At 42.5% G+C, this 19,302-nt stretch overlaps 1 protein-coding gene across 2 annotated transcripts in view; it reads left to right on the top strand.

Moving 5' to 3' along the window:
- The first annotated feature begins 1,121 nt into the window (after nucleotides 1–1,121).
- The window catches only part of khdrbs3 (KH domain containing, RNA binding, signal transduction associated 3), a 135,151-nt gene continuing 116,970 nt past the window's right edge, over nucleotides 1,122–19,302 (top strand). For both annotated transcript variants that reach the window (XR_013845311.1, XM_080045708.1), the window contains exon 1: nucleotides 1,122–1,602. Coding sequence is in view for 1 of the 2 variants with exons in the window: in XM_080045708.1 (XP_079901834.1) it covers nucleotides 1,512–1,602 (91 nt within the window). In the remaining variant the exon portion in view is untranslated. The remainder of the gene's footprint in view (nucleotides 1,603–19,302) is intronic.

The raw sequence follows: 19,302 nt of genomic DNA, 5'->3' as shown, positions 1-19,302 counted from the left end.
AACCATGAAGTTACAAACTCAAAACCGTAAGAATAACAGAAGTACTAGTATTGGCTTTAAATAAGCCAAATTGCAACGCGCCAAATACAACGTGTCAAAGAAAATAATAAAAAAAAATTACCTTACATGTAGCACTTAAGTTAAGTTATCTTTATTTGTCAGTTGTACACGAGGCACATTGAAATTCGTCTTTTCGCATATCCCCTCTCAAGTTACCACACTTCGGAGGGGGTCAGAGCGCAGGGTCAGCCGCAGTACAGCGCCCCTGGAGCAGTTTTTGGGGTTAAGTGTCTTGCTCAAGGACACAATGGTAGAGATGGTGGGCACCGTAGACGCAATACCAGCCTCTGCTAGTTTTACAACTAACACCCTCCTGTCCGGTGCCGGGGATCGAACCAGCGACCTCATGGTTACTGGCCGGCCACCTTTTCCTCTAGGCCATCCTACCACCCCAATTGCAATTACTAAGTGCAATTTGTATTCATTATAATTTAATAACAGCCATTATCTTTTAGCTGGTTGGAGAGATGTGCTTTTAGCCTGCAGCAGAAGATGTGTAGACTTTCTGCTGTCCTGGTGTCAAATGTATGCATGTGTGTTGGTCCTCCTGTTATGCATCGGTGTGTCTTTTGGGCCCGTGTGTAGCCTATTAAACAATATAACAACAGAGTGTAAATTGTTCATTTCCCCATTGAGGGACTAATAAAGGAGTGTCCTTTGCTTTTTCTGATTACTCTTTTCACGAGTAATATCAATGCAGTGAGTACATGCAAATTGTTTCATACTTTTTTTTATTTAAATTCACCAAGTCCTATTAAAGTGTGCATCTTCAACAAGCCTATGCAAAAATGATTATTAGGTTATGCAGATGATCAAACAGGCTTTTCTGGTGCCAATGGTGGCTGATATGTAGCTGACAGCTCAGTTGTTTCTTGAAAAGCCGACCCCTTGTAACCGGTGAAGTTTGTGCTCATCAGAAGGCAATGGCTGGACTCAGCACCGCGGACAGCTCCTCGGTCGCGTGGCCCCGCCCCCTTTCAGGCGCGTGCCAACCAATCGCTGCCGCCGCCTCACACTTGAGCACTGGATACAACACAGTGAGCTTCACAGAATAGAGCCTGCTGCTGCTGCTGTCTGTAACTGACCAGAGAGGATATTCCTTATACAAGGCTGGGATGTGTATAGTACCGGGTCTGTGCTGGCTGAACAACTCTTCCATGGGATAACAACCTCCCGCGGCAAATTGAACCGCTTCTTCTCTCCTGTGTGTGAGTGTGGCGCGAGGACTGGATAAAAAGACATGCTTTGGTAGCGCGAGCGCGAATGACAATATCGCCAGGCGTGTTTGCCTCAGAAAAATAAAAACATATACATTTGGAGCTAATTTGAAGCCGTTTGGACGTTGGCTGAGCAAGTTTTTGTATTTTATATTTCATTTTTTTCCCTTTGACTAGACTAATAACATTTGAGCCGTTTTTCACTTGGGAGCCCCAAAGCCCCAGCAGGTCGAGATGGAGAGCGAAAAGTACTTGCCGGAGCTCATGGCAGAGAAGGACACGCTGGATTCGTCTTTTCAGCACTCCATGCGGCTACTGGATCAAGGTAAATGTCCGTGGTTAGACACCGAAGTAAATAGTATTAGCTTGTGTGAAAACATTACGAGCCTAATAGTCTACACACCAAACCGTGGTGCTGGCTGGGCTGCGGGCGAGTACATGACTCCACCAGCCCGCTTACTTCAGATGATAAATAAGAGGTTTGTGGCTATACTTAACAATTTCCTGTGTGATCACTTGAATAGCCAGGTCCGTTTAGCATCATTGCAAAGCATAGCCTTTTTGTGGTGTAGAAATCAGTACAGAAAAAAGGGACAGCTTTGACTGAAAACTGCACCTGCTTTATTTTACTCCAATCCAAAAACTTTTTAATTCAATTTGTCAACCATTGGTACACCACAAGATGAAATTGCAACTGTTGGCAATTCTAAACAAGATTTTTTTGTTGCTGTGTGTGGTCAGGCACAAAGCTGTCAAAAATGTTGATGAGGGTATACTTGTGACAAAGTGAATATCTGTGTAGTAAAGGCACCAATTATGGATACAGGGCACACCATCAAATTACAGCCAACATCATATGGATTGCAGTGAAACACTGAAAAAACACCTACCATCCCATTTGCAGGCAGCAGCAGTCATCTCTATCCCATGCAGACATGTATAAGCCGTGGTGGTGTGATACATCCCACTCTTATTTAAATGTACATGTGTTTCCTCTCCTTTGAAGAGATGCTACGTGACTGAAATGGAATTTTTAAACGCATGGAGCGGCTCGCAGACACTTTTAATTAATCCTTTTCACGGCCATTCCTTTTCCTCTTTGAAGCTGACGTATTTTTTTTTTTTTTTTGCAAAACACTTCTTCAGACGCAGCCCCGTGGAGCTCCTCATGTGTGGGGAAGTGCACTGTGTTATAGCATCCAAGTGCATCCTTTGAGTCTTTTGTCTAGCACGCCATGGCTGGCTTTAAAGGTATACAAGACGTGGAGCACTAGTCTTTAAACAGCCCCTCTAATGCGCTGTAACTAATTCTATTGAATCCCCAGATGCTTTCTCATGCTTTTAACCAGACAGCCACGTCCCCCGGGGTGCTGCCTACCCCAAACCTGGGACCCACAAGGCGTCCTTAAAAGGCTTGGCTACTTGCTGGAGCTCACCAAAGTGACTACTATATGACAGAATGACTTTGGAACATCCTTAAAGGATCACACAACTAATGTCCCTTTCCATTATTGATCGGTTTTGCTGTTTGCTATCTTCTTAATTAATTGATGAACAGTTCTGTCTGGTACGAAAATAGTAAAACACGTCCCTCGAGTTGTGACATCATACAAACCCAATGTGATGTCTTCAGATTGCTCACTTTGTCTGACCAACACTCAAAGCCCAAACATGTTACGTCTTCAGAAATGTGAAGAAGAGAAAAGCAGCAACTCCTCACAAGGAGGTTGCGATAGGGAAAAATGTGGCATTGTACCTTGAAAAATAGTTTCAAGATGAGTCTGTTTGCAAACAAAAACCTTTCAGATGATCGGTTAATCTATTAAATAGCAGATAGAAATAAACTGAATTCTTTGATCTGTGAGGTACACTCTCGAATGATCGCAAGCAATCCTGTCTGATCTGATCCGACTAATTCACGTGAAATTGGCGGTTTTTGGTGGTGAATTGAATTAAAATTGACTTGTTGGGGAGTTGGCTGAGATGAAAGAGTTTAGGCGTGCTCCCGCTGTGTCCTCAATCGCCCACTAATACAATGACATAATACGCTGGGTTTGAAAAGAATAAAATGTTGCCCCATAAAGTAGAACATTGAAAGACACGAAAGACACACTGATACCAATTTGAACCTTCCCACAGTAGTTTATTAATATGGCCTTTTTGATAAAGTGACGTGCACAGTGACTCTATGGAATCCCTGTCTTGTGTTTAGTCAGTGTATAGGTTGGAGTGTGTTGGCTTGACATTATCGCTTGCAGATCGGGGTCTTGCCTGTGATAGAACACACCTAGAGGTTAATGCAATCGTTCAACGCGCTGATGTCATGTACATTGAGGTGCATTCACTCCATTTGTGAGGAAGATAAGGCTGTGTTTTACTCAGCACTTTTTTCTTATCTGCCGCGTTCCTAACCCAAATCTGGTTTAGTCTTTTTTTTCTTTTTCCAGGAACACATTTCACATCTTCCCCTCACCGAGAGAGGAGAGCGCTGAATACTTAATGCTATTTGAAAGACACTTAGCAGCCACTTCCTTGACATAGTCTCACTTAAAGCCTCCACTACCTGGTCTATAATTGTTAAATTCAACGCATGATAGCAACGTTGGGTGTCTAAATAAGCTTTTACAAACAATCTGATTGAAAATAAATGTTCATAAACGTTATACAACTTTGCTCAAAAAAAACATATGTTTTACTGTCTAGACATGGAGACAGTCTTGCTTTTAAAGAACGCAGTAATTGGTTACAAATTGTGTCAAAGAAACCAGACCGATAGCCCGTGGCATCGAAACCGAATTTCTGTAAAGTTTATCAAACTTAAATGACAGTATCCGTCATTTGGATTGCCTAACTCTTTTCAGATTCTTACTATCATGCAACTTAATCTACAAATGATATAGTAAGAAGGGTTTTGTGGATTTGGGTTTACAGTGGCTTTAAGGTCCTTTATCCGGACTGTAGCTCCTCTGTGGAGTTCTAGCAAATATTCCCCTTTCGCCAAAATGGAATACATTAGATGGAATCATTTGAGTATGCGGCAAGAGAAGTTGAAAAACAATTTCAGAGTAAATGTCCCCCCCCCTCTGTGCTTTACATTCAAATTGTTTTTTTTTCCTAACCCAAGTTCTTTATTTATCGTTTCCAAAAGTTACTGTTCTCATGTTTCTGGTGGGGGGGGATTGCAGTTATAGACACCATCGCAAAGCAGCAGAATTAATCCGTGACATTTCATAAAGTAAGCAGAACCATGCGGTGCACTGAATATTTTTTTGGCCGGCAACAGTCCGCCACGACTCCAAAAAAAAAACTGTAAATACTGTTATCTCTCTCTTACACAACAGATGGAACACGACGCAGCTTAATGGAGCACTTCTTCTTCTGCCATTGCTTTGCTGATGAGTTCTGGACGTGATTATGCAATTGGCAAGGGGGATGCAAGGGAACACAGCTAGAGTAGAACTAGACTTTATACTGCGAGCAAGTGGCGAATATGAGATTACTCCGGAGGGGGGTCCGGGGAGACTTCCATTCAGGAGAAATTAGGGGAGAATTGTGGTTGGGAGCTCGGGGGACAGGACGGGGCTGCTTTGATAAGTTTGGGCCAGTCACACAGCTCTCCTCCCGCATGGACCATAGCTCTGCCCCGCTGTCACAAGCCCCATACAGTCAGCAGTAGACAATTGGAGCCGGGGAAATATCTAAAGCCAAAAATAAGAGACAAGCTGCGACCCGAAGCCTAACAGGGAAAGAAAAGTCCACAACAGCATACTAATGCCAGGCTTCTAGGTGTGGAAAAACACCTCAGAGGGCATGAAGACTGAGCATCTGTTATTTACATTGAATTGAGTGCTACCATATACAGTAGTACATGGGGGGCACAAAGGCTGCGAGATACACTTACTTCCAATATTTATTTATTTATAAATTGTTATATTTTTATATTATCTTTGTGAAAAGTTCATTCTTGAACTTGGCGACAGAAAATAAAATCTTACCCCATGGGCTGCTTCCGTTATATTTGAAATTCAAATTCCTTCCCTGGTCCCATCAGTAAGATAGGCTGTAGTTGTTGATTTCACCAGCGCAAAAAAAAATAATACTTTTAGCAAGCTTCGCTAGCTAGCCCTGGCACCAAAGCGTCTGAACAAAAACTGAAAATATTATGAATATATAAATAAGTAAGAGATTATGTCCTGAAAAAGAGCAACGTTTGCAATGACTATGCATAACACATGTATTTAAATGTAAAACTTTGTGATCCCAGTCAGGCTTTTGTCAGATCATATGTTTGAGTGTGGACACTGGCTGGTGTGGTGTGGTTAACCATCCAAACTGCCCAGGTTGATACACAGCTCAACACTATTTAACACATTTATGATGTTCAAAAACACAACCTGTAAACAAAGATGATTAATCCCAAAGAGAAAGACAATAATACATAAAATATCTCTAATCTCTTAATAATCCAAACACAACATCATATCATCATTATTGCGATTACCACATCTGTCATGTCGTTTATCTTTCAAATAGGATACAAATTGCTCAACCGTGTATGAAAATGATTATTATTGGTTTTAAATGTAAAGTCCTTCCCTTCACTAGATGTATTCTGTTTGTTGAGTATGTGGATGCGTAGCAGCAGGGCTCCCACTCTGAATGTTTCAGGGCCTCTAGCCCGTTTGCATGCCGTAACCTCAGAGCTGCTCATAAGCTCCATATCTAGTGCCTTTTTAATTGGATATTCCACAGCAGGAGCCTAGCACAATGTTTGCATTGCATTAACAGCCTCGACTAGCTTACGCACAAAGCAAAACAATAGGGAGATAATAAAACCAACATACACATTATCTGCAAAGACTGAGACAGGTATAGGGAAAGTATCATTATGCTACTACTATACACCGTTAATTCATCCAACTTCCAACTCATCAAAATAATAAGAGTATTTTTAGCCCAGCTTGAGATTTGCCCCTGAGTGAGAGCAGTTCCTGGGTTGGAATGCCCAGAAGTGAGCAAAAAAATAAGCATTGGCACAGGATCAAAGGCAGAGATATCGTTTTGTTGGGGAAACAGTGCTTGATAGCGATAATGATCTGTGGATCTGCGGCTGGCTTACACGCTGTGTGGCTCAGCGTGGCGGAGGCTCAGCTGCGGCCCTCAACCGGTCCCAGGCCCCCGGAGCTCGGCTGGTGATGTGACCCGCCCATGGAGTGAACTTGCAAGTGAACTGTAAGAGGGCAGACTAAGGGGAACTCCAGCAACCCACTTTGCATTCAGACAAGTACTGGAAGGCTGCTGAGCTGAGTGCTCCTGTGCTGTGCTGCTGTGTGAGGAAGAGGTGTTTGCAGAGCTCTGTCTCGGCTCCGATACAACTCCCACCGGAAACAATGTAGGCCAGGACTAACACAGGCATATAGCCCACGGCTATAAAACTTAACGGCAACTCGTTTACAGACGCGGCGACGAGTCACGTGGCTGCATTGATTCCCTCTGCTAATGTGGTGTGCATGTTCTCACTCGGCTCTGGCACCTATATAATGAGCCAATTATGCTGTGATTTAGCTCGTTTCTCTCTCAGGTACAACACTCGTAAGGCTTTAATGCAGTACAATTGTCAGAAAAAGTAAAAAAAATGGATAATAGCAGGAGTCATCCATGTCTCTGTGCGTGTAAGCAAACAGACGCAGTGGTTCTCAATGAGAAGTAATTGAATATATCATAACAGTGCTGGAAGGAAGCCATATGCAATACATGCCTGATATATTCTGTGTACAAAGGGGAAACTATTGATCAGAAGTTGGTGGAGAGACCACACCATGGAGCTTTAAGGACATATTGACTGGGCCTTTTTTAAACATTGATTCTTGAAGCTGACGATACGATACAGATAATGCAAATATAAATATCACAATATATTGCTGTATCGATTTCTTAGCACAGTAGTAGAATACAAATTTTTTTCCGAGGAAAACCCCCAATACTTTTGAGTACTGTCAAAAATGTGTCAGCAGCATCAATAGTTTTGTATGGGCATATTTCTTGAACACATTTGGTTGAACAAGAAAGGAATTTAATTTATGTTCATATATTATATTAACTATGGCATTAAAAAGTATTGTTAAGAAATTGATGCTGTTATTCAGATATGATATTGGCCCCTGCTTTACAGGGAAAATCTGAGCTCTCTGTTTCAAGCAGTGGTATAAGTAAAGACATTCCCTTTATGGCTGTGTCTGGACCTGTTTTCTGCCTAAGCCCCTGGTAATAATCCATGCCACAAAAAGCCAATTATTGATAGCATTTACTCCTCTCCAGCTGTGGCTCCAGTGCTCTCTCCTGGCATTTTAAAAGTGACTCCATTATGGTCTCCAACCGGCATGGTGCAAAGCATGGCCTTAGGCTCATCCTATTGATTTAATGTTAAGTAAAACTGTCACATTTCCATGTCAAACATGCTGCTCTGGTTCAAATGCTACATTCATATTTCAAACGCCGCGAAAGATGTGCATTTTCCTCCTCTACCTGCATGCATACATTACTGCAGGCCCGCCTTGAGCTGTCTGCTAGGATACCCTCTATTAAAGCTCCCAGCCAGGGCGGCTTAAATAATGCAAACTGCACTTGTTTAGGCAGGAGTATGCTGGAAGCTCATACAGTATTCCACATGTTAGGTAGGGAGCTCATTTACTTTTATTCTCAAGTTTTTCCACAAAAGGATTTTTGTCAGATGTTGTCAAAATTGGTGTTAAAAGCCACCTGTCTGTAGCCTGGAAATCCAGACCCTGATATCTTGAACGATAGAGGGTCTGGCCACGATCATTAGTAATTTCCAACTCAAGGGGCGGCTCCTACTCGTGCATTTCAAATGCCACTGCACACAGTTGGATAGCACTACAACCAATCAGAGCGATGCACAAGGCGACGTAAGCCCCTTTCGTTTAGCGAACAGCTGTTAAACTGTTAAATTAAACGTTTGCCGTTGTCGGTCGGCAAAATAGAACATTCCACTTACTTGCTAATGAAAGATTTGAGTGCCATCTTCCAAATCGTTAAGGGTCGAGGCCAAAGCAGTCTCAAACTCACACAACATATCCGCAGCCATATTTGATGTTTACTATCACGGCTTCGACGTCGCATGCACGTCACTGTCGTCATCCGGTTACGTCCTCCCCAGAGCACCATATAAAGGGCTCTGGCGCGCCCATATTAGATAGAACCAATTGAAACCACCAGCCAGATTTCTGGCTTTCTTGATAAAGCTTCAACGGAGCGTGTCCAGACCAACACGCGCAGCAAATTTAATTTGCCAGCGCCTAGTGGCAGGTCTGGGAATGCCAGGCTAACCTGTCTGCACAAACAGTTCAGATAGGTTCATATCATGAGGAGATAGTCACTGATCTGAACAGAAACTGTTTTTGATAACAGGCGTTCTCCAGAATCGCTGTCTTCACATTTAAGACACATTTAATTGGTTGCCAAAAAAGCCTTTGTGTTCAACTAGACAGACAGGCAGCTTTGACATCTTATTGCAGGATGGATATCGAGAGGACACTATGTCATCGCCTCAACAAACTAGCATCTGCTTTAGCCCTCGCTGCATCACTCATACATGCATTAATAATCATTTTATGGGATGATAATGCGCTCCTCAGTGCTGCTCAAGACAGGACGCAGACAGACTGGGATTACACTGGATTAGTTTGAAAAGCATCAGAAAAGCCCCAGACTGTATCAATCTGTTTACTGTGCCTGGGGCTTCAGAGACAAAGGCAGCAGGGGATGGAGAAGAAAGAGAGGGTAGGAGTGGGTTGGCAAAGCTGCAGAGAAAGTAAGAGTCTCTTTCCCCCGGGGAAAGGTTATTTGTAAGGGGATTGTACCAAAGTCAGTCACAAAAGGGAAAATGCAATCTAAGTTGGGGGGGTTAGGTGAGGTAAAATGAAGGGGCAGAATGGAATGGGAGTTGAAATTGAAGGGGGGGGGGGGGGTTATGGGAGTGTTGTCGTAGATGTTAGCCATAAATAAAAAAGTTCATTCTTGAAAAAACTGTTGACCCTTTCTCTCATAGTGTGTATACTATCAGTCCCAGCTTCTAAGACTACAGTAAAACACATCTTTGGTGAGCATATACTGTACTAAAATAGTACTGGTCCTACCAGACCATAGTACATTATTTTATTTGTACAGAAGGTCTGGAATCGCTCAATTGACAAACATTAACTCACTTGAAGGCGGGTGTCTGTTGAAGTTTAAAACTATCGGATCGGCCTACTGTCACTCTGGATCTGCCAACCAATCGCATAACGTTTGGTTGTGACGAATGTCATGCGCCGGACAACTGAAACATTAGGCTCGTTCGACCTAACTTTCAGCTCGTCTGGAAAGTAGACGAGAGTAGCCGAGTGCAGTCGGGGGAGTGACGAAAATGCCTGACTGAAGCCGGACAGCTCCGAGTCGGAAGTAGCGTCCTTGTTGCGGATGCAGTTCGTTTTCTAGTTTTATTTTGAAGGCCTATTAGAAACATATTCGCAGGAGAGTCACACATGCTACAACCGATTAGAAGCAGAACACAACACAAAGACGAGTAAACACTTTAAAAGCGAGGGGCATTTTCAAAACAAGAAACGAGATATAATATCCCCATTCCCCACACATCTTTATCTTTCTTGTTACTTTACTAGAACACCTACTTTTAAGTGATAAAGAATAATTTACAAGAATAATTTACAAATCCAAATAAAGGAGGTTTAGTATTTCTCCCTTCACATAACGAATATGATCGGCCTAAATAAAGAAGGTCTAAGAAAAGATCCCTTATTATTATTGTAGAGATGGATATGATGAACTGTATTATGATGTGTAACAAACAAACTACTTGTTTTACATGTAGTGGCTTTGCGACACTACATGTAAAATACAATTCCCAGACCATTTAGATCACTTGAAATAAGCCTATGATTTAATCTTAATGGTATAAAAATCACTTCACCAAGATCTTATGTGACTCAAGTTTGTGTTCACTTTTAAATATATCTATACAGGAGAGTTACACATCCAAATTATTTCTATGTCAAGGGTTCAGAGGTTTAACTCTGATTAAGTACATTTCTGCTTAAATGCATATTGTGGCGGCCTAATGATTAAACATAAATTAAAATCAAAAAGAATGGATCGTAATTTAATTTTGAGCGGTGATGTCAGACTTTTGCCTAACCAATTGGGGAAACGCATCAAAGGCACGAGGTTTAAACTCCCAATTAGCGCTCAGCTCCGCCTGTCAGCAAGACGTTTCCCATCAGACATTTCGCTCCCGCAGCCCGTGGGGAGCAACTGCAGCGACTTGCTCCAGTGTCTATGTCCGTCTTGATACCGCGGGACTTCAAAGTCTCAAGCAGCCGAGCCGCAGCCAGCCACGGGTGCAAGTGGGACAAAAAGTCTAACCATAATGCAGTGCGCTCAGCAAGACGAGCGTCATAATTGCGCAGGTCTTAGCAAGACGGCGACAGGTCGAACGAGCCTATTAATGTCATTGTTCTCAGCCACTCCCCTCTGTTCGCTGATTGGACCGCCAACATTCTGGCGGAGAAAACCCACTGATGAACCGCAGGCCCAGACTGACTACTGAAGGGAAATGAAAATTGAGCGGAAGTAGGTAGGCGGGCAGTGCCAGGCTAGTACTAAAACCTCCAACGAGGAACTTTTAAATCTTTATTAAACAGTTTAATCTTTCCTCTGAAGACCATAAATGATCTGTAACAGCAGACAAGACAATCATTGGGAAGAACGCTATTTTTATATAGTTATTCTTAATGCCTTTGCACGGGTCCAATTTCCCAAGAACTTAGACAAAATGATGTAATCAAAGTTTACCTTTTTAAACAATCATCATATCATTACCTCATCTGGATGCATCCTGCTGTCTCTCTTCACTTACTTCCTAAACAAATGCACGCACTGCTGGCAATTGTTGGGCGCTGGTACTGTAAAAACACTACCCCTTTGTCTAAAGACGCTGCTTTAATCAACAACAATGCAAAAAGTCTTGTAGCCACTTTAAAAGGGAAAAAAAGTAGAAGAAAAGGCACATCTCATCATAATGGAATCACTGTCATCACAGCTGCCATGGAAGACAAGTGTGATATCCCACTCCCTCGGAGGATAGGGGTGGTGTTAATTCATTGCTTATTCATTTGCGATGCTGTGGAAGCTTGCCAAAGACATTCTGCACTCCGCACACATACAGGGACATCCTTTTGTGACCAACGTGTTTCATTTTGGTTTGAGACTCATGACTGAGGAGTCTGTACAGGCAAGTCTCCTATACCCTGCACTGTTAGAGTTAATATTTGACTTTTGAGCTTGTGTTTTTGCTTTAAGGGTTCATTTCTGTGGCCCCTCGCCGTGATCTCCCCGCGAGAGCCTTCCCCCGTTCCCTCCTCTTTATTTATGTCGCTTTTTTTGTGTGGTTGGCACCTCTATAGAGTGGATTTCACTGGATTAGCTTCTTCGCCTTTCCCAACTGATCCGATCCATTTTGTGTAATCCAACTCAATTTAATTATGTTTATCGTTCCACCTCGTTGGTGCCAAGGAGCAGCAAGCACACCTCTGCCGAGATAAGCCCAGGGACCTTGTGCCTTTTTTTTTTTTTGGTGGATTGTCTGCCTGAGCCTGTTGCTTTATAAACAGATGGTGCGAGTCACCTACACTCTCAGTAAATACCGTGTATGATACATTATTGTGACTCGGAGGCTCCCCTCAAAACATTACTGCGACACAGAAATAAAAATATCCAAGGTTGAAGACCATGACCTCAATTTAATTATTTTCGCTGTCATGAGAATTTGTACAGTTTAGCCGGCTGTCCATCTCTCACCCCCCCCCCCCCCCCCCCCCCGCTCTGATGTTGGGGGAGAATTAATATGCCCCACTACAGCCTTCCTTATTACTTCTGTGAGTCTAATCCTTGACATTAGATATCACAAGCTGGCAACAAAAGCCTTAAAAATGTTTTGCCAAGCACTTTCTAGTCAGTGGGCAGGGCGCACAGTTCAAGGGCTCACGGGTAGACGTGACCGTGTTGGAAATCAGACTTTTTACGTTCCCTCTGAATGTGGCCATTGTGTAGCAAAACGGCGTAAAAAAAATGTAGTTGCGGGATAAATATAATTTCATGGTACTGATCTCAGAATTTCTAGACGGGTGAGAAATGCCTCCAATCCAGTCTCAGACACTTGCAGATTCGTATGGCCGACGGCACTGAAAAGATGATACAGCCCAGCAAGTGGTAGTAAGGATAAAAAAGGAAAGAATAGACCCTGCTCTGTTTCCTGTCATTAATGCTCCTCTGTCGTGTGCACCGCCTCCATTAAATCCCTGCTTTATTACCCCGGGACTAATCTATTATTTGGGACTTGTTCTAATGTCAGGGAAGGTCTGGTCAGTTTTATGTAGTGACAAGAAACATCTCCAAATGTCATCTTGCAGTCATGAGTTACCATTAACATCATTGATCTTTCATGCTTTTCTATTGTAGCTTTCACTCATCAAAAGGAATAAGAAAGGTCTTTGGGTATATTATATAGAATACTCCTTTTTGTCTCGGCCTGCTGGAGGGGTGTGTCTGAGTTTGATTGACAGCAGCTGGCAGGCTGCCAGACAAATGCCACCATAGGAAACTATAGAGACAGAGTCAACAAACCTGCGCTTTAGCCGTGTGGTTAGTGGCAGGGCCGACGGACTGCGGGGGAAAGTGCGTCAGTCACGGGGGGGCCCAAGGCAGAGGGGGGCCCATCAGAAAAAAAAATTAATAAATCGTTTTTTAAGCTGAATGTGGGGCCCCGATCTTCGAAGGCCCTGAACAATGCCATTCCAAAAAAAGAAATAATTGACTGGCTCATGATAGGCCCCTGACCTTTGCAAGGAGATCAGGGGCCTGCGCATGACTAAGGCATGTGTGCGGGAGAGTAAGCAGGAGCAAGCCGACATTGAATTGAACTGGTGGCGAAAATAAACGCAGCGATGTTTCTATGGGGATATTTAGCTGTACAGATACAAGTGCCGGCAAAGCTAGAACAGTTTAAGACTCCACATCACTGTGGCAACACAACCTATTTATCATCTCAGAAAGCGCAGAGAAAAGTCTGATAAATACATGAGAGTGATGGCCCCTGCAAGTTTCAGTAAGTTTAAAGAAATGCCACACTGTTACTGTCTAAAACACATTGTATTTATTATTTCAACTATTGAGTTATTTGTAGAACAGCATGCTAGTGTAGGTCAACAAGATTTATTTTCTGAATTTTCAATGCTGCTTTATTTTTATGTTTTAAATTGGGAAAGACATGTTCCAAAACGACCAATAACCTTTGTATTTAAAAACAAATCAAGCAAGTAGGCTAATAATAACCATTAATGAATTATAGGCTATCGCATCACAGTAGGCCTATTGTCCACAATAATCACAGCCCCCCATCCATAAAGGAACTTTAAAAAGTTGAATTTGCACTTGTTGTGCATACACAAGTGTATGGTCTATTATTTGTATTTAGTGTGTCTGCATAGCATTGCACCAAAACAGTAAAAGTTTTCTTTAATTGTGTTTTGTACTGTCCGTAAAATTTTACCTGCACATAGCAAACAAAATTGCACAACTGTAAGGTCAGTGTCTGTTGTATTTTTGTATTCAAATAAACAGTTGTTTATTTCTATAGTGCACATTGGCATCTTTGAGCAAAATACCCCCAACATTTTCGCCGCGCCTCCTGTGACCCTGGCCAGTGACCACCTTGACTAAGACATTTTCTGGGGGAAACACCGGTAAAAGTAATGATTTGGTCATTCCTCAAATAAATGTATTGTGGAGTTGTCTGGCTCAGAGAGCCATGTGTATGGTAAGACCGCCTTTCAGGGGGCCCATCAGGACTTTTTGTATAGGGGCCCAGAATTTGGTGCTACGCCCCTGGTAAGTGGTGTTGAGTTTGGACCAAACCGGCATCCAACCCAAGTGATATTTGCAGGTTGGTTTACTTGCTAATCTCTGTGTGTAGCTAATTAGCTATCTAACGCAACCTGATGTCAGCAGTGCACCTGTCCTCATTGAATGTTGGTCTGGTGGCTTGTTCAACAAGCTAAGGCAGAAGACAAACATGTCTGTCCCTGTTTGTAAGTTAGAAAGGAAAAATACTTTTTTAGCAAGAAAGCTAATGTGTTTACAATGTGTTACATTAACACACATGTATGGAGGAGGGATCCACATTAGGGCTGTCATATAATACTTTTTTAAAATGGTGATTTATTGCTGAATTTCAATAATCAATTGTGATTATTGCATTTTTTATTGAATTTTAAAAAATAGCATGTTTTCTATGTATATTCTTTGAGATGCCTTTTACATAGGGTCTTATGTTATTGTCTTGTTGTGTATCGTGAGCACCATCTGATCACAGAAAATGCCTTGAATGTGTTTTCGTACTGTTCCTGACAATACATACTGAAAATCCAATTGTGATTGTGATGCGGTATTGTGTGTTGTGTAGCTGCTGGCATGCCGTCTGGCTCAGGGTGACTGTTTGCTCTGCCTCGTGGTAGAGCGCTGATCGTGATGCTTTATACACGATTTGATTGTCTGCAGGTACCCACAATGCAACGGTATTCTGTTGAAGGAACGCAAAACTAGGGGGGCGCCGTCATGAAACCATAACATATGATGTATCAAAAAACAACAACAAAGACTTATCATAGGAAAACACAGAACAAGTGATTTACGGAGCAGATATGCGTGGTGCAGCAGTAAAAAAATAATGCAATTTCAGTCCGGCTTTTTAAGCATTAAATGTGTTGATTGCTGTGAATCTTTCACAAGTGAAGGTGGTGGAGGACAGTAAGGTTGGGTTTTCTGGGTTTTTGGAGCAGGAGAAGTTATCTGGTAATGTACTGAGAGAGAGAGAGAGAGAGAGAGAGAGAGAGAGAGAGAGAGAGAGAGAGAGAGAGAGAGAGAGAGAGAGAGAGAGAGAGAGAGAGAGAGAGAGAGAGAGAGAGAGAGAGAGAGAGAGAGAGAGAGAGAGAGAGAGAGAGAGAGGTAAGGGGAGAGGTGGATGCTCATTTACCACCAGTGCCAAGAGACCTTTCCTCGTGTCCTGCTGCGGCTGCTTGCTTCGCTGTGTCCCCCGTCTCTATTTTAAGAGCCTGATATTAAAGCCTAATTGTGTTCTGGAGATTTTTTGGCACCCCCCCCCCCTACCCCCCTCTCTTTCTTGTGCCCTTTTTTCTTTCTATCATAAGCCATGCCACTAAAAATAGAACACAAAGCGCATTATGTCAATGTGTGTGTGTTTAGAGTGGTGTTTTTACTTTATTTAAATGGTCTTAAACAGAATAATCTCATCGCTTCATTTCCATTAAATACTACATTAATACAGCGACCAGATGCAGCTTGTGTATTGTGTGTGTGTGTGTGTGTGTGTGTGTGTGTTTTTTTTTGTCCGTCGGTTTACATTCATTAAGTCTTATAGGCAAACCGTAAACAATGGGTCATAGGAGGATATACGACCCTCATTACAAGCACAGTTATCCACCTTCTCCTGTTATAAAAGGCTACTGATGCTGCTGTGAGCCCTGCCTGGCGCTCCAGCCCATGGCTCATGTGTGCTTCTCCACTGCACCATGTAGCAGCCACATTCTTGTTAACGGTTGACCTAGGAGTTCTGCCCAATAAGAGGCTTGTTAGAGTTTGACCTGGAAGTGGGTCTCTGACTGTTTGTCTTGCTTGTTAAAATCTCTATTTACCTCTCTCTCTCTGCGGCCATTGTTAGTCGGCAGAATTATTTATTTATTTGTTGGACTCAACACAGGCCCAGCAGCATACTGTTAGGAGTGAGCGGGCTCTCACAAAAAGCAGCAGATTGGAGTTTTAATTGCACAAGCCTCTGTTTATAAAGTTGCACATGTTCTGCTAGCAGGGAATGATCCGGGCAGAGCTGTCAGAGCTATAGTTTATTTGTATTTGTATGCTGCTTAATACTGGGAAATCATTTGTTCTTAATGTAGGGACTTCACAATGCTAATAGGAAATATAATTACCACTTAATAATTATGCTTTATCTCAAGAGTATAGTGCTCCTTGTTCCAGGCCCTTCCTAGAAATAATAACATCAGTATTCAACAATTACTCGTCTAACCTTATCCCCTTAACTAGGTTCAATAAACAAATCCATTTTCAGCACCCAACAAATGGCCAAAACAAAAAGGTTAAGACGTATTGTTTTTTTTGCAGCGTGCGGCAGCTCCGTCATAGTTATTTATAGAGCTCAAAAACTCCAATCACCGCGGCTGCAGCTATTCATCAAGACAGCTAACTCATTAGTGACGGCAACGCAAGTATCACAGCTCAATTCTCCTCCTGTCATATGTAATGCATCTCGGCCAAACATGATGGTAATTACGCCGAGCATTCAGTCCACACACAGATGACGCCTCGCGAGCCGGCGCTGTCGATGGGAAGGCTTGAGAGACGGACCAACGGATAGGAATCAACGTTATAGATCTGCGGTTCGTAACGCCCCCCACCCCACCCCTCAGCCGTAAGGGCCCCGGGGTTTTAATTGCTGTCTGACCAGGGCTGGTTCTATGTGGGAAGATGGGTCACGTTGATAGGCAGAAGTAAGGGGGGGGGAAGGCATGCTTTTCTTTCTCTGTGGTTGTTGTATTGGCAGCTTCTCATCCTGGAGGAGCTGATAAGGAACACTAGATCCAGGGGGATACAAGCACCCACAGCAGTGGATTACATTTCAGGCCAGGGCTGCTTCTTCAGGAGGCTGCACTGCAAACAATTCTAAATCGTACCCAGTCTTAGTATATTGGTTCTAATTTCTGGTGAAAATATCTCATGACCCTTTAAAGGTGGAGTCAGCAACTCTGGAGAATGCTTTTTGTAAAAATCCCTTTTTGTCAAAATCAGTGAATATCTCCTCATGATCCACTGTACTGTGTCAGTACTGGAAAGACAAATTTGATGTTATGCCACAGCCTAGGCTCTCTGAACTGGCATGTAAACAAAGGCTTTGTCAACAAAAGAGGCCCACCATAGCTAGCAACATGTCCGTTTACAGAGCCTAGGCTGTGTATTAATACTGGATTTTTACTCAAAAAGTGATTTTGACAATAAGCGTTCTCCAGGATTGCTGACTCCACCTTTATACGACACAATAGCCTAACAAGCAACATTGCAGTGAGATAAAGACAATATATTACTTGAAATCAGTTAAATTACACTTGCAATTAAGACAATGACATGGACAAGACAGGGGGAAGAACACTGCTGTTGAGCATTTACAGGCACATGATACTCTACATAGCACTTCCTAATACTAGTTAAATATACTGTAGCTCGCAGTTCATTTCAAGATCTTTTCTGTCTCTGAAAAGACTCATATATTGAATCGTCTTTCAGAAAATCATACCTAAGTGAATTTAGACCTGTTCCATTGGCAGATTATTTTACTTAAAAGTGAAATACACCTTGTATTGCAGTTTTTTAAACATATTTTTAAAGAGGCATATTTTTCCTAATGCTATGGTGGCGAATAATCCAGCAACGTCCGAGGGCACAGGCCCAAATCTTAACAGTTTTACGGCCAGAGTGGTTTGGCATGCACAGAGAGCCCGTGTAACCTTGTAACATAAATGAAACAGATGCATGCCTCCAGGAGCATCGTATTTCCAAATCAATGAGGGGAGAGTGCATCGATTTACCCCCAACTAAACACAAACACCGGGGACCTCGCCACTTTGCTTTATGTTAGGTCACTGTTTCAGCGCCGCTTTATTTACCGGAGCATCTGCTCACACACATTTAGACTGAGACAAAGGACTATTGATGTCCCCCTTCCATTCACATTGTACTCATTTGTGTATTGTCCTTATTTTAATTAAGCCAATTGTTCATTTAACAACTTTAACTGTTGGGGGAATATTTTTGCGACTGGCATTATACAAAGTATTTGGCCATGTTTACAAACGCAAGACATCACACTATTTATAAGTGTTCACAGTTCTGCCCGGGGTGGAAACTGTCTGTGAAAACAGCCTTTAGAACATCATAAGAGACAGAACTAGGTTACTAGCCGAATCATTAATTTACCGCCATTTTTGGATTAAAATACATGACGTGTAGAAAATATAAGAAAAATCAGCTCAACTGCACTCAGATCAGGTAGGATCCCTCCATTCATCAGAGCGGGATCTCGTCACTGATCAACATACAGTTTGATGTGTGACAAAAGCCAAGTCTAGGTGCACACTAATACACGTACGGTATATCTAACCCTCACTCCAAAACACTTGACGTATGGCTCCCATTAGCCCTCCACACACAAGGCCCTTTGAGGCAGGGGGGATCCACAGTGCCGTAGGACAGATTGCACTGTCTGTGTCATAGATCTGACTGTCAGCAGTACATTACCCCCACAGAGCTCCCCAGTTCACCTGTGAGAGATAATAGTGACCCCCACGGAGAGGGACCGCCCCCCCCCCCATGCCTTACAGGAGACACCTTCTGTTCAGCGCCAGGCAAGCTTGTTTGAAGCCTCTTCCCCCTCACAGTTTAAGTAGTGGTAATCCTCTGGGCTCATTCCTATGATGATTTTCCTTACACCCTCTCCATTTTATTTTAGGGGCAGTGAAAGCTTGTAGAGACGGCGCCCACTGCAGATTTGACTCTTCAATGGGATTCAGATGAGAAAGCTTTCACGTGCTTTTCCATAACAGATTTTAGCCCTTGATTGTACCTTAACTGTCGACTTTAAATGGTAAATGGACTTGACTTATATAGCGCCTTCTAGCCGATTTTCTCAGCCCCAAAGCGCTTTAGACACTAATATGTTGTTAAAATTAAAATGAAGACTTTAACTCTTGCTTTATCCAACTTTTTGGTTTCTAAAGAGATTCAAATGTATGCACGATAAGTTAGATATTACCTATTTAGCATATTTAAAATAATTTAATACAAACTTTTTTTTTTTTTATAT

The sequence above is a fragment of the Ammodytes marinus genome (genome assembly GCF_949987685.1).
Source record: "Ammodytes marinus genome assembly, chromosome: 17".
Taxonomy (NCBI): Eukaryota; Metazoa; Chordata; class Actinopteri; order Uranoscopiformes; family Ammodytidae; genus Ammodytes; species Ammodytes marinus.
The sequence above is the reverse complement of the archived record's forward strand: the minus strand, read 5'-3'. Positions and strand labels throughout refer to the sequence as shown.